The sequence below is a fragment of the Ambystoma mexicanum genome, chromosome 5p (assembly GCF_040938575.1).
Source record: "Ambystoma mexicanum isolate Mex_15411 chromosome 5p, UKY_AmexF1_1, whole genome shotgun sequence".
Lineage (NCBI taxonomy): Eukaryota > Metazoa > Chordata > Amphibia > Caudata > Ambystomatidae > Ambystoma > Ambystoma mexicanum.
In genome coordinates, this window is record NC_090930.1 from 251,247,343 (window position 1) to 251,266,688 (window position 19,346).

The following is a 19,346-nucleotide window of genomic DNA, read 5'->3' on the forward strand; positions in this document are numbered from 1 at the left end:
TAAATTTAGATGCGCTTGGGGGTGTGCACCTGGAGCATGGGCTCCCTGGGCTCCCCTGATTCCGCCCACCGGCGGCACTTCCCAATTCCGTTTTCTGCGTCGACTGGAACGGGCTGATTTCACCAGTGCTCCTGGGTTTGGCTTCGGCCTTGTAATACCATGCGCTTCCCCAGATACTTGCCTCTGTCTTTTTGTCTTCTTTTTTTTATCAATCAGGTGCTCGATCCTCTGGCGCCCCGCTCCTCCCCGGCACGTGTCAATGCCAGCACCCTTTAGCAGGTGTCCAGCCTGCGAGGGGCTCCTCCTTACATCTGGTCCCCACGCTCTTTGCCTCCTCTGCCTTGGCCCAACAACAGTTGGGAGGGTAATACCGTGTGCAATGCGCTTACACCGCGTGCTCTGAAGAACAGATTAGCTCGGTTGAGGGAGCTCTTCAAGAAGTTGCCTCGAGAGGACTTGAAGGACTTTGTCAGGCATAAGTCGAGGCCCAAAAGAGGGCCGCTTTTTTCCATCGCACCCCGCAAGGGCTTCTCCTTCCCTAAGAAGCGCCCGAGCAGGAGTAACCTTTCAGGTTCTTGCACCAGCACTGCTGACAAGGCTATACCAGCTACTGGCCCTCAGGCCGAGTGGTCATCAGATCCTTCCGGAGACGGTGCTGAGGGGCGCAAGTTTTCTTTTTTTTTTTTACGAGGGGGCACCTGCATGCAGCACTACCCGCAATACCGCTGAAGGCAACACACCTACCAGGCCCTGTCCTGAGGTGTAGGGTAGGTCTCACCGCCAAGAGTCCTGGAGGAGGCCAGGCCCAGTGAGCCAAGCACCACGACTTTGCCACGTGCCATTCAGCTTGACAAGATGGACACTGCACCAGACAAAATGGCCGCGCCTCTGATACCGCCCCTTGGAACTGCGCAGGTGGGAGAACGAGTTACAAGGTGGGACTGGTGTCAACCTGGTACGTGGCCTACTGCTTATCCATCGGCATCGCAGGGCAGGTTTACCCTGCAGCCAGCTAGACAGAGTATGCACTGACCCCAGCAGCCACCCACTACCCTGTCAACATCACCTGCCACCCCACTGGCCTGTGAGGACAGGTCCTTTGAAAAGTTCCTGTTGGGGAGAATTCTCAGAAATATGCTAATTCCCTTCTACCTTAGAGATCCCCAGCTCTGTTTGCTGGACTTTAGGACTTTTGATTTCTATCCTGGAGAGAGTGAGACCTTTTTCCCAATCTCATGTATTTTTCTTTAATTTGAACACTGTGTTTCTTTTGGTTTTGGAGTCTGACAATTTCCATAGGCATAATGTTTTTACATTGTGACACACAGCACCTTCAATGCAGTGGTACAGTGAAGTCTTTCAGGTTTCCCAAAGGTTTAAAAACGTTCTCTTGTTTAAACCACTGTTTCCCAGATCAGTAAAGTGAGATTGACTTGCATACATTTTGTAACTTTGTAGATTCAGCACACACTATCTTACATAGAATGCTGGTTAGGCAGAATTGCATGCAGTACCCTCTGGGACCACCATTTACAATTAGGACTACAGGTGTAAGCAAAAACCAACCTTTGGTATAAGTCTGTAATACACAGTTTTGTGGTAGCGAGCTGAGCAGCCATGCTTATCCCAAGAGGGAATGTGAGCAGTACAAGAGGTTAGAGGTCCTACAATCACACTGGTTCAAGTAGATACTTATACACTTAATCTATTACACAATCGTTTAGAAAACGTTTCACTAAAAGGAGGCAACTTAATATTATACATAAACGCACTTCATTAGCAAACCAATAAGTTTCTGAACAAATTGGGTTCCCCTGAAATGGGAACAAAATAGGAACAAAATGGCATTTCAGTTACTTTCAATGGGAGCAAAAAGGCACAAGTTAGCAAAATAGATCACAATTACTTTCTTAGGCAGTGCAAATAGTTAGTTCACTAAAGGACTCGATTCAATTAAATAGGCATAGGTCAATGGACTAGTGTCTTGGTTAGGAAAAAGCAGTTCTTGAAGTAAATGGTAGTCTTAACCAAAGTTCTCAAAAGTACTGTGTACGAGAAATAATCATATGTTGGGTCACAAGCTGATTAGGCCTGTAAGTTGGGAAAGTTCCACAAACTTTCAACGCGAGAGAAGCATTCTCTCATTCGGGTTGGCCCAGTACCTTAGTATGAAGCAAAAGATGCAGCTGAAGACTATGGTTCCTGGCAGTTCCTGCAGATCTCACTGTTCTTGAGTCTCAGTCGTGGGGACAAGAGGGAGGATGTCGGGGGACTCCTGCACGGGATCGTCGGAAAAGGTGGACAAAAAGGAGTCACTTCAGTTTGAGTAGCTGTTCTTCAAGCACACAAGCTGGTGTCCTTCCCCCTGGTTTATCCTAACCAGCATCGAGAATGGTATCCAGGTTGCTTATGAGTTGATTGGTGCCACCAACTCAAAGGAAGAAGTTGTCTTTGAAGGGTCTTTTCTGTGGAGATGAACTTGCCAATTCGGACCTGCAGCAGGGCTTCACCGGGCAGACCAACAGCCCAGGAGTTGCAGCAGCTGACCTCTTGCAGCTCGTCTTCCGTTCTTTCATTCCAGTGGTCGACTTTGCTTTCCAGTCCAGGAGACTCGCCTTTTAAACAGTTTTCTCCCATTCATTCCAGCCAAGCTGGCACTCACCCAGCAGGGTGGCTGTCCTTGCCGGTCAGTCAGCCAGCCAGCCAATCACACCAGAGTGCGTTTGGGTGTCCTATGAGACTAAGCACATGGAGTTTCGGGCCCCTCACTCACTTCCTGCTCACCCCAGACACTAAGACGCCAGATGCGGTCTTCAGTCCTAAAGCCATCCAAATACATGGAAACAAAGGGACCAAACCTGGTTTGGCACAGAGAGACATACACTAGAAGGACCTTTCCAAAAAGAAATGCTGAAAAAAGAACGACGGGACCTGTTTAAACAAAGGGGTTTAAGGCGCCATCTTGAAAAACATGGCTTCTGCGATTTCTTTTTTTTCTTTTTTTTTGCTACAGGTGTTCGCGGTCGAGAACAATCATGGTAGTTTGTTTTTAAACCACTGCCACCAGCCATTTCGATAGAAAAGGTTAACATTTGACTGCTACATGGGTTTCTAGACACAGGGGATACTAGGTAACCCCTGCAGCACTCTATAGGAAGATAGTGTGTGCTGGGTCTAGACTAGTAGAGTCAATTTGACTTTACATTCTCTGGGAAACAGTTTATCCCATAGAAGGTATTTAAACCTTTGGGAAGTCTAAAAAGCAATGAGGGTGCTGTGTAACACACATGGAAAGATTCCTATGGATTCATCTTACAACTCCATAATTGAAGAACACCAGTGTAAAACATACATGAAAATACATGAGTGGGGAAAAAAGGCTCACACACTTTCCAGGTAAAAAAAACTAAGTCCTCAAAATCCAGCAAAGTAGCTGGGGGTCTCCAAGGTGAAGGGAATTAGCACATTTATTAGAATTCCCCCTAACCATGCTGGAGGGTTTACTTATAATCCCCTTTTGTCTACTTTCTCAAGTAAGGGGATTTTCGCCATACAAAAGAACACGTCCCTATTTGGCAGCCGCATCATACCTTCCTGCGGTTCAGAACCATGGGCTGCCATTTCCAATGCAAGGTTCTACCCTTAGTCCTCACCTTGGCTGCCAGGGTGCTTAGTCCTCACCTTGGCTCCCAGGGTGCTTACAAGACTCATGAATGCAGTGGCAGCCCTCCTCAGGGCCACCATCTCTATCCCGACCTGGACGAATGGCTCGACAGGACCCAATCTCTAGAGACGGTGCACTACACTTCCTCTGACCTTATGAGCACACTCCACTACCTGTGATTTTCGCTCAACCTCAAGAAATCTCGGCTGCATCCTACACAGAGACTGACTTTACTGGGCTTCATATGGGATGGGACCCGAGCGAGAAAGTTTTCCCCTCGGACGACAAGATCACGTCCATCAAGAACTCCACTACTCACTTCCTCACCCGACAATTGATTTTGGCCTGGTGGTATCAGCATATGTTGGGTCTCATGGCAGCGGTCCTACTGGCCATACCCCACACGAGACTCAGGAGGTGGAGATTACAGCTGCACTTTGCAGCGTCTTGGAATCAGGAGCGGGTCACCCAATCGTAGCTGGTCAATGTTCCTCCTTCTCTCAACTCTGACCTCACATGGTGGTCCAGGTACTGCACCCTACAGATGGGCAAGCCCTTCCGGCAGCCGGCTCCGCAGGTCACTATTAAGACTGACTCATTGCTCGAAGTCTGGGGGGGGCCACACTGGGCAGCCACAGTGTTCATGAGGTCTGGACCCGGCAGGAGTCCCATATCAACTGGCTGGAGCTGAAGGCCATCTGGTTAGCGCTCACAGCTTTCCTACTGCTCGTTGGGGCAAAGTCGTCCTCATCCAGTCCGACAACTCCACCAGCATGTACTATATCAACAAGCAGGATGGGACTAGGTCTCCTCCACTATGCAGCCTAGCGATCAGCATGTGGGAATAGGCCCTGGAGAACATCTACCTGAGGGCCATCCACCTTCTAGGGGGAGTCAAACCTGGAAGCGGACAGGCTCAGCAGACTGGGGGCAGACAATTAGGAGTGGCAACTGAACGAACAGGTGCTGCTGGAGATCTTCAGCAGATGGGGGCATCCTCAGGTGGATTTTTTTCACCTCCTGGGACGACAAGAAGTGCCATCAGTTCGCGTCCTGGCAGGGACAGGGCCCTGGCTCCCCGGGCAATGCATTCCAGATACAGTGGAATGGCATGAAAGCATACGTCTTCCCACCCAACCCCCTGGTCCAAAGGGTGATTTACAAGATAAAGGAGTCTTGCCACCTCAACATCATTCTGATAGCTCTGTGGTGGCTGGCGAGATTGTGGTTCTCGGTGCGTCTCAGCCTATCGGACAGGCCACCCATTCACCTTTCGTTGGGTCCAGCTTATCTGCTGGCGCAACAGGGGGGCAGGGTAATCCACCCCGCGTCTCAGAAATTAGCCCTTGTAGCGTGGTTCCTGAGCAGGTTGGCTGAAGAACCTTCGCCCTTCACAGGCTAACATAGAGATTGTTCAGGGTGCCAGGAGCAAGGCTATTATGAGCCAGTACCAGAGTAAATGGACCAGGTTCTGTCACTGGGCAGACTCTAAGGAAATCGACCCCCTTACGTGCACGTTGGACGATGTGCTCGCCTTCTCTGCGCACTGCTCTCACTCAGGCGTGCAGGTGGACACAACCCACATGTATTTGGCAGCCATAGTAGCCTACAGAAATTCAGAGGAAGTTGTCTTCTCCTCCAACCCGATAGTCAAGAGACATATGATGGGCCTTGCCAGACTCTACCTGTTCATCAAAAGACCACATCCGGTGTGGGATCTCAATGTAGTGTTGGGTGCCTTGGCGCAAAAGCAGTTTGCGCCAATGGCGTCCGCGGACATCAGGCTGGTCACCATTAAGACAGCTCTGCTGGTGGGGCTCACCTCTGCACGCCGAGTCTGTGAGATTGAGGCTCTGGTGGCCTCAGAGCCCTATACTACCTTTCACAAGGATAAAGTGGTCCTGCGGACACATCCCACGTTCCTACCTAAGGTACCCTCCGCTTTCCATCTGAACGAGGAAATAGTCTTTCCTATGTTTTTTGCTGATCCAAAGGACGAGTCTCAGAGGTTTTTGCATTGTCTGGATGTCAGACGTGCTCTGAAATTCTATCTATACAGGACCAATGGCTTCCTCAAGTCAGGCGCACTTTGTGTCAACTTCTGGGGGTCAAGGCCTGGGTGTCGAGCATCGAAGCCATCTATTGCACGCTGGATGGTTTTGGCCATCAAGGAGGCCTACGAGGGGCAGCACAAGCCACTTCCAGCTAACATGCATGCCCACGCAGTCAGGGCCATGGCCCTGGCCATTGCATTCCAACGGCAGGTTCCATGGCAGGTCATCAGGAGGGCGGCCACCTGGGCTGCCCCTTCGGCCTTCTGCAAGTATTATTCTTTGGATGCCGGCTCTAGTTCAGATGCGGCTTTCGACAGGCGGTTCTAAGGAATCGTTTTTCTTAAGGAGGGTCTCCTCTCCACCCTGGTGCTACATTCAGTTTTAATCGCCCATGCAGTATGGAGGAAAGGGGACTGGATGTAAGAGTAATTATAAGTAACTCACCGTAGTGACTGTCCTTAGTCCCCTTTCCTCCATAAGTTCCACCATCCCCCCCCTAATAATACTGGTGTCATTAGGCAATGTTCAATATTGTTGATGCGTCAATGGGGACTGAGGTGTGGCGCTGGTGGGCGTTGTCAGGGTAGCGCATGCTCCTCGGGGCCGCACCCCTGCAAACCTTAATTTAAAGGGGAAGAATGTTTTGTCTGGTGAATAAGGTTCTGCCTCCCGTCCCTAGGTAGGGAGGCCCATGCAGTATGGAGGAGTAACTTATTTATTTTTAATCCCTCTCCAGAGGACTTACACCAAATCTTTCTTTCAAGTATCCCACTGTCACCCTTTTCCTTTAAAAAATGTTGGCCCGATTTTACAAATTTGATGGGAAATCTGCCAAACAGATTTACTGTTACTGCTACTTGGTCCTGTTGGTTTACTTAGGATTGCAATTGGCGTCATGTGGTGTAAGTCCCCATTTTCTGGAGTCCATAGGGCTCCATGGTTTAATTCCACCAGCATTAAGTCTGCTGATTTTGCCAATTTTGGCGGCAAGGTGGAGGATATACCTCCTGCATTTTTGCTGGAGGAAAATCCTCCATCTTGCCACCAGTTGTACAGCAGTGCAGTAATTTGCCAGTAATGCGGTGGTAACTGAGTTACCACTGGATTACAGCTCATTTTTCCTGCACCTCCATACTTGTAATAAGGAACATTGGTTTTAACATATCAGAAATGTAGGCTTGTATCTGTTTCAACGTTCTGCCAGCTGCCCAGTCAGTGGTTGTTTTGCACATTCATCATTTGAAGGTTACTTTTCTTTTTATTTCCCAAGTTGTCTTTTTAGTTTTGTATCTCCAACAGAGTCACACCACTGATAATTTCTGATTCCTGGACCTGTAGCCACTTGTCCATGAGCCAGACGAAAGCCATGACAATATATGGGCACATATGTATGCTTATCGCTCTTGGGAACAAACTGACTGTTGTGCTTAATACTGGATTTAATATGGGGCTTCTAGTGGAAACATCTAGGCTGTGCTCAACTTAAGTAATACAAATGATGTGTTCAACAAGGGGAAACCGGTAGTGTGGCGAACACACTGATATTATAGTGTACAGTTCAATTTTAATTGGTATGAGCCTAAGCCTCCACCCTCAATTTTTGTTAACTGATGCATTTCTAGTTTATTAGGTTACTGGATGTAACTGGTTCTTGGGGAGTTTCAGTTCTACAATTTATCAGTGCAAGGCTTGATGTTTGTTAAAAAAAATACATATATTGAAATAAGAATGTCAATAAAATGTCTAATTACGCTGTGCCTCCTTTTTGCCAAGATGGATTCAGTAATCATTATAGACTTGTTGGTGTTAATGCAGTCAGCAATGATTATGCATCCCTACAGATATCAATATGAAATCCATGATTTTCTTTAACATTAAAATAAGATTGTATTATTGAGGCTCTTGCTAACCCTGAGAAGGAAAGAATGAAGCATGATGATACAACGATCTCGGACTGGTTGCAAAGTTAGTACATTTAATTATTTCTGTCAGAATTGCTTTTTCTGCCATTACTTTAAAATTGAATGCAGTTTTTCACCAAGCCAGTAAGTTACTCCATGTTGTAGGCAGATTCATATTATTTAGCCATTTGAGTTCCACAGTCCAGAGATGCCCCACCTATGTCCAGGCTACGCCTCCACCTCTACTCACCAGCTCCCGTCAGATAAGTTATTTTTCATCCACTGTTGAAGTAAAGGTTTAGTTCAGTAATGAGCCATTTGAACAAGCTCAGAACATGTGTAATAAACATTGTAAGCCCTGTTCTCTTTTAAATGTTCATTTCTTTTTGCTAGAAGGTTTGTTAAGCCATATTTAAACAATTATTTCCCTGTTTTGAGAAAATGGTTTTCTTTTAAATCTAATGGACCCCCCATAACAGTTGTGTAAATTAACGAAATATTGGAATAACTTTAATCTCACTACAAAATAATAGCTGACTCAAAGTAGCTTTTGCTTTGGGTAACACATATAGCAGTGGGCGGAATCATAGGTGTGCTATAGCGGACTTTGTACCAATAATTGCTAAATACACTTTATCAAAGTCTGAGGCCCCTTTGACAGTTGGCGCTGTCCCCAATCACCTCATTTGCAATTGGTGTGTAAGATTTGTTGTTGGCATTGCCCTGTGAGTGTGCACATTTAACTAACAGAAGCAGCCATCCTTGTCAGTTGAGCATTACTATTCGGCGGTGCACTACCACCCAAGCAGTTTACAAGCATTTCATTGGTATTCAATGCTTCCTGGATTCACAGACTCTTAGGCTCTTACCTTAACCTTCATGGATCCGAACTGAGGAGTAACCCTGATATTGCTTATAATTCAATCGTTTTTGTAGACCAAAATTACAAACAATCGTAGTTACAGCAATGTAACTCTTTATGTCCCCTTAACACTGTACTCTTATGCTGTTGTAGTAAACGACTATCCGTATTCTAAGATGCTACTTGTCGAGGCTGTCAATTTCACCCATCCGAGTGTTCCCAATCTGGTAGGATATATTGGATTTGAGAAGTCTTTTGCCTCGATGATCAAAATAGAGACCATATGCTGTTGAATTTTGCAATTGTCCCTTGGGCTACACGAGTGAGTCCTTCCTTCAACATTTCCCTTCTTGCCTGCCTTTCCCTTATCCCTCTGTCCGACACCCTTGAGCCAGCTGATCCAGGAAACAAACCCCATTTATAGGTGACACTCTGGGCAGCCATTGCCCGACAGCCGGCGAAGTGCGGTGTATAAGGGCATTTTCCTTCCTTGTCCGCCTGGCCCCCTAGCCTTGCCAGATGCCATGCTCTCCAACAGCTACTGTCAGGTAAGGAACACCTGCTGTTCTTCTCGCCACTGTTGTGTTTTGTCACTCTTGCATTGTTCTTCCCAGAATATTCCAAAGATCGGTTTGCCAATGTCAATCTCGCTGTTGTATTTTACCATTCCTGCATCTTGCCTCCTATTTGCATCTTGTTCCCTATTTGGGTTCATAACTTTACTTCTAGTCACTGTAACATTCTGGGGCACCCGTCCAATGCCAGGCAAAGCTGCCTTTACCTCATTTCTCCACCCCTTACACCTCAAATAAGTCACTCCACACTCACAACCTCTCACTAAGGTTTACCGCTCCAAAATGAGAGGTTTCAAATGGCACACCAGAAAGGCCCCTATTCACCCGATCAGGCACCATCCTTGCATGCTGCCACCCCCTCCCAACCTAACACTCATTAGAAGCAAGGACCAACCCCCCTTCCCATTGAGACAACCCACCCCTCTGCACCCCCTCCATCATCCACCTTGCCTCACAAAGGCTGAATATCCAGCTCACTCCCTCACACGAGGCCTACCCGACTTTGCACCATTCCACCGCTACTAGCTTCACACTACCAACTGCACTGCAACCACCCCATTCTGATCCACACTTTGCATATACAAGCACATTACGTGCAGTCCTTGCAGCCACTTCCCACTCGACCGAGCCTCCAACCCTAACCCACATGCCCCCATCTCCCTCAAAATACCTAAAGATTATACACCTCACCTCCAGCACCATTCCTATAGAGCAAGACCCCCCCTACTTAACACTGAGACATAAAACATAATTTGCACACATACACCCTTGCCTCCTTCCTTAAAACACCAAACTCATTGAGACGGTCACTGGACTCCTCACTCCCGACTGGAAATTCGACTACATCTCAAACCTTGCGTCACCTTCTCCCCCCAGCCCCACCCCCCCACTTCCACTAACCGACGTGGCCACAGCTCTGGTAACATTAGCCACGCACCCCACCCATGGCCCATCCCTCGTATTCACATTACCATCTGACATCATAACTCCTCCTCCATCCTAGCCATCACGTAGGCCCCCAGTCTTTTCACCCTCCTTTGGGTACCAACTGCCTCCCCCTACAGACACCGAATCCACACACAAAAGTCAGACCCTGCACCTAGCTCAACCTTCCCCCTCTGCCACACCTCAAACTGACTGCACATTCCAGCCCCTCCCTCCTCTACATAGTATGGGACTTAACCCTGAGACTGTACAACAAATCACACGAAAAATGAAAATATATAAACCATAGAAAGGCACGTTGCTTTTTTGGATGGAGTGTCCTTTGTTTTTTCCAGGAGGCGCCTAGTCTTAGCTTGTATGAGGCTGCAAGAAGGGGAACATTAATGTGTGTTCACGTGTTGTGCGTGGCACACTCATCTGCCATTTTTGCAGCTTTACATGTAGTCGGAATTAGGTTAGTGAGTTAGATTAACAGCACATGCACTGCGCAGTCTGTTATTGTGTCTCTGCTGAAATTTCTTGCAATGGACTTTAGACTAAGTGTTAGTGGGGCTGGTGGCGTTAGCAGGTCTGTTGCACTGTTAGGTTTGCTGGTGTGTTGATCAGCTGCGCGTGGCTTGCTCCCCCTCATCCGCTGGCACTTAGCTGTGCTCTGGGCAGGGGCCCTCTGTGCCTCTCCAGTGGGGCCACCTGTGTGCCCAAGCATGAGCTGCAGTACTGCAGTGCTTAAGTTTCAGGGAGCGAGGGTCTGTTGTCTGTCTGGTGGGGTCTGGCCCCTCACGCTTGTTTCAGTGTGCGGAGCTCTCAAACTCATCTTGTCGGGCTGGAAGCTCGAGCACAAGCCCTGTGCTGGGGCTGCGTGTTCAAACCTGGTGATGTTGCATGTCCAAAATGGCTGCCGTGTTGTAGTTCTGATGCTCGGTGTGCTTGGGTAATGTCGTTTTGAGGTATCAGTGATGATTGTTCCTGCAAAAAGGACAAAGCAAAACTCTGTAAGGTCTATTGTGAAGGGTATTGTGGCTGATACGTGTTGATGGATAGCAAGTAGCACAGGTCCATTTCCAATCTGTTTGTGCTTTTGTTTCTGGTTTAGTGGTTTTCTATTCAGTTCTGTCATTAGTTCCGTGCAGCCCATGTCCTTCCGGTCCCCTGACACCCTCTTTCATAATCACTATAACTGCATCGGGCCTCTCCCGACCACTGCATCGACCCAACCCTATCCCTCAATGGTCACAACTTCCCCTCTCCCAGCATCCACCCAGAATTTAACCCCTTGACTTTAAATGAATGACGAAACAGTCAACTGACTATCCTACTTGAACGTCGTAAAAAAGAGGTCACAATATATTCGACCTAATCTCATCAGAATGACCCGACATCCTCTTCACCTAAAATGTGGTTCTCTAAGATTCAAGCCAACTGTACATGTTAGGACATTTCTTCAAAAGTCCACCTATGTAAGACTTTCACACTATTCCTTGGGCAATACAGAACTCCAACTCTTACTATAGGCCTGTACAACTCAATACAGAGGTTGCTATTTTAGAGCAGCAAGGTTTATTTTAGGAGGGAGAGAGGGTTGTAGGAAGTTACAAAGAACTTGTTTGATACATAGGGTCCTAAGAAATACAGTTTTATATATATGAAAAAGTAATGGTTTATTTTATATGCACACAGGCAAAGATAATTCTTTAGAAAGATAAGTACTATGAAAAGCAAATAACGCAATATAAAAACCAATTCAATACTTCTGGAAAGTAAACCACAGTGTAAAAAACTTTAAGAATAGCAGTATGCAATTCAAGGTAAGAACTATGGGACTTATTTTGTTTCAGGAATAATAGTTATACTAACAACATTACACTTGTACTTTTCTTCAAAGAGCCTTATACTTTCAGTCCTTCCCAAATGTAGACTTGAGTGTTCTCAGTTGCATAGGGGGCCAGCGGCCAGCAGCAGGTAGAACAGGATCTGGCACAACTGTATGAAAGTTCCGGAGGATTTCTCATGAAACAAGTAGACTAATTTACAGTTACTTTTTAGAATAGTAAACACAATTCAAAGGTAGGGAACGACTTTGAATTGCATACTGCCCTTCTGAAAAGTAATTGCAAATGTAAGTAATAATTTTATAATACTTTGTTTGAGATCCTTATGACAGAAACAACACCAACACAATGTAAGTTACTTAGCAATCTTTTCACAGAGCATAGGCTTTAAGAGTCCTTCCCTATCTGGTTCTAGTCTTTTAGGTCAGGGTCAGATTGGACATCAAAAAGGCAGGCAAAAGCTGTATAAAAATGGTTCCTGTGGAAATCTTCGGTAGCAGGTAAGTAACAGTTTTTGTGGGTAAAGGTGTACAGTGACTTCGTTGAAGGCTCCTTAAATGCGTTCTAGCGTTAGGCCTGGGTGAATGTGCATGAGCAAACTCGCAAACATTTGAATTACTACCCTAGCCACACAGGAGCACCACAACGATTTAGGTAAGTATTATCTTAATTCTCACAGTTCCTTAGCATTGAAGATGATGACGCAGGTGGACGCCCTCACGATGCAGCAGCTTCAGGACCTGTCTTTGAATTCTTCGTCTTCAGACGAAACAAAGGACACTGGATGGGAATTTGCAGCAGCATGCGAGTGGAAAGGCTCCCGGGAAAGGAAGCTTTGTCGCTTCTTACAGCTCCTTTATTTTTTGTTTTGGCATCCTTTTGAAGACACCAGATGAAGAACGGTTGCTGTCCTGTAGAAATATACTAGGGGACCACCTCTAACATGAGGACAATACCTCCTCCCCCATTAAGGTGCCACACAACACATCTGTTATTTTTGTTTTATTTAAGCTAGCCCTGTCTGACTCGTATAGAGCCACGTAGGTCCCACCCCCTGTGCCATTAATGAGCCAAGAGCCATGCCGGGGTACAGAAAGAATATATATTTATGAAGAGGTGCGAGAGAGATTTATCTGTTTTATGCATAATCCCCTCTCCTAGTGAGACCCCCAGCCCTTTATGCTGGACTTCTGGGACTTTGTCTTCTGCTGAATGAGAGGCACCTTTTCCCCCTCATTCATTCTCATCTGCTCTAATCACAGGAACCATGTTTTGCTTTATTGTATGGAGTCTTGCTTTCCTCCATACTTTTTAAAGGCATCTGTGTTTCACTTTCGCAGCACAGAGCAACGTATATGCAGTGTTGCTCGGAGCCCTTTGGGCTCACCTTTTTATATTCTTTTATTTTTCCGTAACACGACTGTTCTTAAGGGTATAAGAATACTTTTTATATTCCTAGTCTTTTCTTTTGAGAGATCAGCTCACACATCTTATGTGGAGTGCTGAGGGGATACCTGGTATCCCCCTTCGCTCTACTCCTGTAACTTTCTTTTTTTGTTACAGTAACAACCCTATAGTTATGGCTCGTGGCAGTGGATGTTTTCGACAGACTTTTGTCCAGTTATTCACCACAGGCTGTATTCACAGCTGCGGTTATGCACTAGAGGATCACCTATGTTCCAACATGGTGGCTTCTTTCTTTTTTCACTGTTTCTTGTGTGGTTGTTATTTCTTGGTCCTTCTGCCTTCCTGGGAGGGGAGGAGGGGTCTTGATGAGAGTTGTCTGAGGCCGGAATCCTTTGTGTAGCCCGCCAAGGCTCCAGTGTGTCTGCAAGGACAGGAAGCATGGCAGGATCCTGAAACTCCACGCTCCTTTGTTGATGTGCCTGGAAGGAACCAGTTCCTATTGGGGGGCTGGCTGTCCTAATTGCTCAGACACCCGTCCCTTTCTGTAAAGTGCAGGGAGAGTTTGCAGAGAATGAATGGGAAATCCTGATAAAAGGTGAGGTTCTTGAGGCTGCGAAGAGACCACTGCTGTCCTGACCCTGTTTTCAAATCGACAGAGGAGCTCCAAAGAGGACTCCTATTCTTTGGCTTTTGGGACCAACTAGCCATAAGGCGACCTACTGAACGGGCCATCCCCTGACGTGCTGTGACCTTCCAGGGCTGCAAACCGCCAATACTAGGGGACCTCTGACAGAATTGCAGTGCACTGTCTTCCCGTGAATGAATCCCCTCAGAACGTTGCACTGTAGTTGGACCTCCAGAGACGAGATCTCCCTCCTCAAAGTCTCCTCACCAGTGTGCAGGACCAGAGAATAGAGGCAGTTCGACTGGGCGCTGAGCATTCCTCGTTGGTGTGTGTAAAAATGTGTCAAAACTGCAGAACTACGTGCGAGTACAGAGGCTCCTTTCTCGCGACTGCTCCGCTTGTGAAACTATCCTAACAGATGTTGAAGTACAACTAAGGGCTTAGTAAAACCATTCAACTGAGACAGTACAAAACTCCACTCTTGGTATAAGGCTGTACCACCTGAGTGTATGGTAGCATAGACAGAGCAGCCAGGCTCATTGTAGGAGGGCAAGAGTGCTTTAGGAAAGTACACTGAACCTTTATTAAACCAAGGACTCAATAGAAATACTGACAACCACAAGTATTATAAAAAAAATAAAGGTTTGTTTTAAATACAAGTAGGCCAAGTTAAGCCTTTGGGTAAGTACTGGTGATAGTCATGAACACATTATAAAAAAACAACGCTTGAAGGTACACATTTAGTATAGGCCACACCTATTCATGGTATTAAAAACCATTAGTTCATTTTAGATTACTTTCTGTAAATATAAGGGTAGTAGACCCTGTCAGTTATGCACAGACACTCTGCAAAGAAATCAAATTATCAAGCCTGTTACCAGGATACGTTTCTGAATAGTGGACTATAGATTGAAGGATCAGTATATACCTCTAACTACGTTTATGATGAGTTATATTAGGTGAGTGTAATGTACAATTACAGTTGCTTTTCAGCTCAGTGAAACTCATAGTAACATAAGCCAGATTGCACCATTCAGACCAAGGTCAGCTACACCTAAAGAACAATTTAAGAATGGCACAAAGCTATTATAGGCAGTTAAACCTAATGTTGTAATATACTATTACAGTGGCTTTTCAAATCAGTGGAACACAGATTGAGGTAAGCAATAACTCTAGCTTATTTTAAGATGGCACACCGCTAAATCAAGTTAAGTAAAACCAATAGACTTTTTAAAGGAGCTACCAGCAACTTAGAGGGAAGTATAACCTAAGGCAGACTTATTCTAGACAGGCTAACAGCAAGACCCAATTGGGTCACTCATACATTTATAGCCTAACAGGAATAGTAAAGTGAAGACAACAGCATTACCTTAGGGGGATTAGGCACAACCAATACTGAGTTGAGTAAATTAACCTTGTATATACTTTTCAGAATGGCACAACACACATTCAAGGTAAGTAAGAACTTTTGTAATTGTTCACTCTGAGTTGGTTAACAACCAGCTCTTTCACAAGTAAGTACTTTTAAACACTTGTTTTACTTTTCCGGACCAAATTCTTTACTTATCCTGTCCTTTCCAATTCTATTGCAGGACTTCACTCGAAGGCAGAAGAGAGACATTAGTGGTCTAGGAGTCAGCTGTAGGCATGGTGAGATAGGCTTCTGTTGAAGAGCAAAAGCCAGCGTTCCTGTGGAAGACTGTTCAATTAAGTATAAATTTCACTTTAAAGTTAGTTGGGTCCAGAGACTTCTGAGAAGACACCCTATGAGGATACCAGCAATGGGCCTGAGTGCACTGGATGGTAGGTCTCCCAATCACAAGAACACCCCAAAGTTTTACATAAAATCACACAGGCTTAAGGTAAGTAAATAAGGCAGCCAACGCAGTACCTTAGCACGGAAGAAGAGTGCCAGCAAGAAGACTTCAGGATCTGCAGCCAAAAACTGAGCCGTTGAATTCCTTTATCATGAAGACGAAAGACAGGACACTCGAAGGACTTTTGCAGCAGGGATCATTGCGAAGGCTGTAGCCAAGAGGATCTTCACATGGTTTACTCAGCACAGAAGGAAGAAGTTGCAACAGGTGGAAACTTCATGATCTGCAGCCAAAAACCTGGTCGCTGAATTCCTTGTTGTGATGACTGTACACTGAAGGGCTTTCTGCAGCAGGTATTGTTAGGGAGAATTCTCTGTTTAGGCTGAATTTCCTAACCCAGTGAGTCCCCCAGCAGCTTTGCTGGATTTTTGGGGTTTATTTTTTTCTCCTGCCAAGGGTGAGACTCTTTTACCCTCACTCTTGGACATGATTTGAGTGTGTTTCTTTGGATCTAGAAGTGTTTAATGGGCTATGGGGTCTTTTACTCCGTAGGGTTTCATGTGTTTTTGTGATGTTACACAGCACCCTCAGTGAAGTAACACAGGGGTGTCATAGTGACCCCCCAGTATAGACTCCATACCCTGGGACTTTCTACTGTCTCCCAGGGCATGTAAAGTCACCATTGACTTTACTAGTCTTAAATTCTGAGCAGAACCAGTACCAACCATCATATTGTGGACGTACTGGTTGGGGCAATTCGATTGCCCCAGGGTCTGTCAGTCGAGGGGGCACGTCTCCGTCCCCCCTGATCGAGTTTTGGCTGGTGGCAGTGGATACTACTTTTTATATTCAACCGCAAATATTTTCCTATGGGATTTCCCATTGTTTTAGGCTACTATCTTTATTTAATTATTTACGGTAGCCTCGAACATACCGCCGGTTTATTTAATTAATATTAATTCTCCGGTTGGTATTTTTTTGCCAAAACTTGATTCTAAAATGGCGTTCTCCACAGAAGCCCTCCAAAGTGGTGCCACTATGTCTGGGGTACTTAGGAGGGGTGGAGGGGAATTTAGGCACCCTGGACTGAGTTGTCTAGGCAACTCAAGTCGCACTCCGTCATGATTGGCCCAAGTGGTGAGCCGGCCGGCTCACCACTTAGCATGTTTGAGTGACAGCTAGGCTGAGTGAATGGGGGTTTGCTGCATAAAAGCAGGGCTTTGGGGACTGGAACTTCAGAAGTCGCCACAGGACCTAAGAATCCGACGAGGGAGAAGCTGAGCCGACCTGCCACGACACCACCACCGGTGGAGCCCTGCTGGACTGCCTCACCACTTTTCCCCAACGACAGAGGAGATCTCCCGCCGGAGAGTCTTCTTCCTTTGACTGGTGGGGATAACCAGTTTCACCGTCTTTTCGCTTTCCCGACGTACCTCGTGGCCGCCTTGCCCGTGCCAAGCACCCCGACAACCGGGATACCACGTTTTACCACAACCGCGAGACAAAGGTACCACCTTTAACCGGAAAACTCCACGGCTGTTTTCTGCCCTGGTAGTGCAACGACCTTCATCTTTCCTCCAAGTCGAGATCTTCTCTTCCCCTGGACGACAACACAACCTGCACTCACTACCGGGAACAACTGCCACCGCTGGAGGATCCTTCCCACTTAAGGTACTGTGTCCCGCCTGGCGTCCCTTGCTACCGACTGTACGGGGTAGTTTTAGCCCCCGGCTTTCGAACCTGAGTTAGCCTGGGACACCTTGGCTAAACTTTTCTAAGCCTCTCCAAACGCTTTTCTGAACCCTCTGCAAGACTTTTTAAGCCTAGTGTAACTGTTTGATCTTGGGCACATTTGTGCTCTGCTCTCTCTAAGAGTGGGCCCAGCCTTTGGACTTTGGCTCACCAGTGACTTTTTGCTCTCTGCTTTGCTAAGTGTTCTGGAATCGTAGAGTGGTGTACCTTTTCATATTCTGTCTTTTTCCCCCCCTTTTTCACAAACTTATTAGAGTGCAATCTAGTTTAGCACTCACCTCTGTATGAAAATAAGTGGTGTTTTACTGTGATTTTCTAATAGGGTAAAAGGGGTGTATATATCATAATAGTAACTGTGTTTAGAATATTTTACAATAAGAGTGCTGGAGTGTTTCAACTGTGTGTTTTTAAATAAATAATTATATACTTTGATACCAAAGCTCTGGTCAGTGTTTGCTTGTATTATTGTATCTGAGTGCCTATTGAGTATACTTTGCATACTGCCTAACTCTTCTTGAGGGAAGTCTGACTGCTCAGCCACAGCTACCAGGTAAATCTGGGTGGTACAGACTGCTACCAAGTGGGTTTACTGCCAACACCTGTAGTCTTAAATCTTTTGCAGTGGTCCCTAAGGGAACTGCACAGGTTTCTGCCTAACGGGTTTTGATGGAGAAGGCTCCTGGCAAAAGTTTTTATGGCTGGATTTCGGCTCTATAGTTTTGGCACCCTTTTCAGGAGCCTGAAGGCGACCGAATATCACAGGGCAGATTCTGATCATTTGCAAGGTTCAGCACTCGGCTGAGGGGACTTTTTGGGCTTGATTCACGTCTCTGGGGGTCCAGTAGGATGCCTGCAAAGTTTCAGTAAGATTCGGAAGACTGTGCACCGCGCAATAGCTCGAGGTTCCAGGGTATTAGTGTATTGCAGCCCTGCAAGGTCGCAGTATGACGTGGGATGGCTTAAAAGGCAGGTCTTCTTGAGTCTAGTGGATCTTATCAAACTCTGGTTCGGGGGTTGTTGTTTCCGGAGTCCTCGGGTCGCTTGGAAGGAAGGGCTACAGCAGGCTTTGGCTATACGGTCGCTGGAAATCGTCTCAACTGCTTTCTTCTTCCTCTTCGGATTTGGTTCCAGTGGTCAACTACCTCTTCAGCTTCCAGGATTGAACTTTTATGCAGGAACCTAGCCAATCACACAGCTTTGCAACATTCAAACTTGGGGGAGGGGGTAAGCAGTCCTTTCAGGACAGCCAGTCTCCCAGTTTGAACTGGATTCTCAATCGGCTGGAAGACAAAGGGGTGCAAAGTTTTGGACTCCTCCCTCGCTTCGTGCATTCGCAGACACTCGGGAGCCCTGGGAGGCTTGACCGAGTTATCCCGCCAATGTTAAAATAGACCCAAAGAATTTTCCTGCCCTGGAGGTCAGGGGATGGAAAAAGAAAGGACAAGGAACACTAAAATGGTGATAAAAGAAGGCCGGTCCATTTTGGTCAAATGGGCACCCTTGGGTGCCTTTACCTCAACTGTGAAAACAGCCCGCGGTAAAGGTGCACCGAATAAGGAAACTGACTCACTGCCACCAGTCATTTGAGGTAAGTTTGCTTTTGTAACAAATGTTACAATGTATCCTCTTTCTTCCCAACACTCCACAGAAGGAGGGATGTGCTTGTTTCACCTAACAAAATGTAAAAGGGATGCAAAGATCCTTTCTACCCTTGGGAACTGTAGTTTTCACAAGGTTAGCCAGAGAAAGTTAAATGGGAACCCCAAGGGCAACCCTGCAACAATATAAAGGTATATACCAAAAGTTGGCACAGCATACAATTAAGACACTATGGAGAGTCTTGACGCCCATAAAAAGAGTAAAACGTGCTGTGAGTGTGGAAAAGGTTCCTACTCACTGAGGTATAGGGAAGAAT

At 46.3% G+C, this 19,346-nt stretch overlaps 1 protein-coding gene across 2 annotated transcripts in view; it reads left to right on the forward strand.

Annotated features, from left to right (window-relative positions):
* Positions 1-19,346, forward strand: part of THOC2 (THO complex subunit 2) — a 2,257,836-nt gene that overhangs the window by 1,062,543 nt on the left and 1,175,947 nt on the right. For both annotated transcript variants that reach the window (XM_069612670.1, XM_069612671.1), the window contains exon 18: positions 7,603-7,683. In XM_069612670.1, coding sequence (XP_069468771.1) covers positions 7,603-7,683 — 81 coding nt within the window. The remainder of the gene's footprint in view (positions 1-7,602; positions 7,684-19,346) is intronic.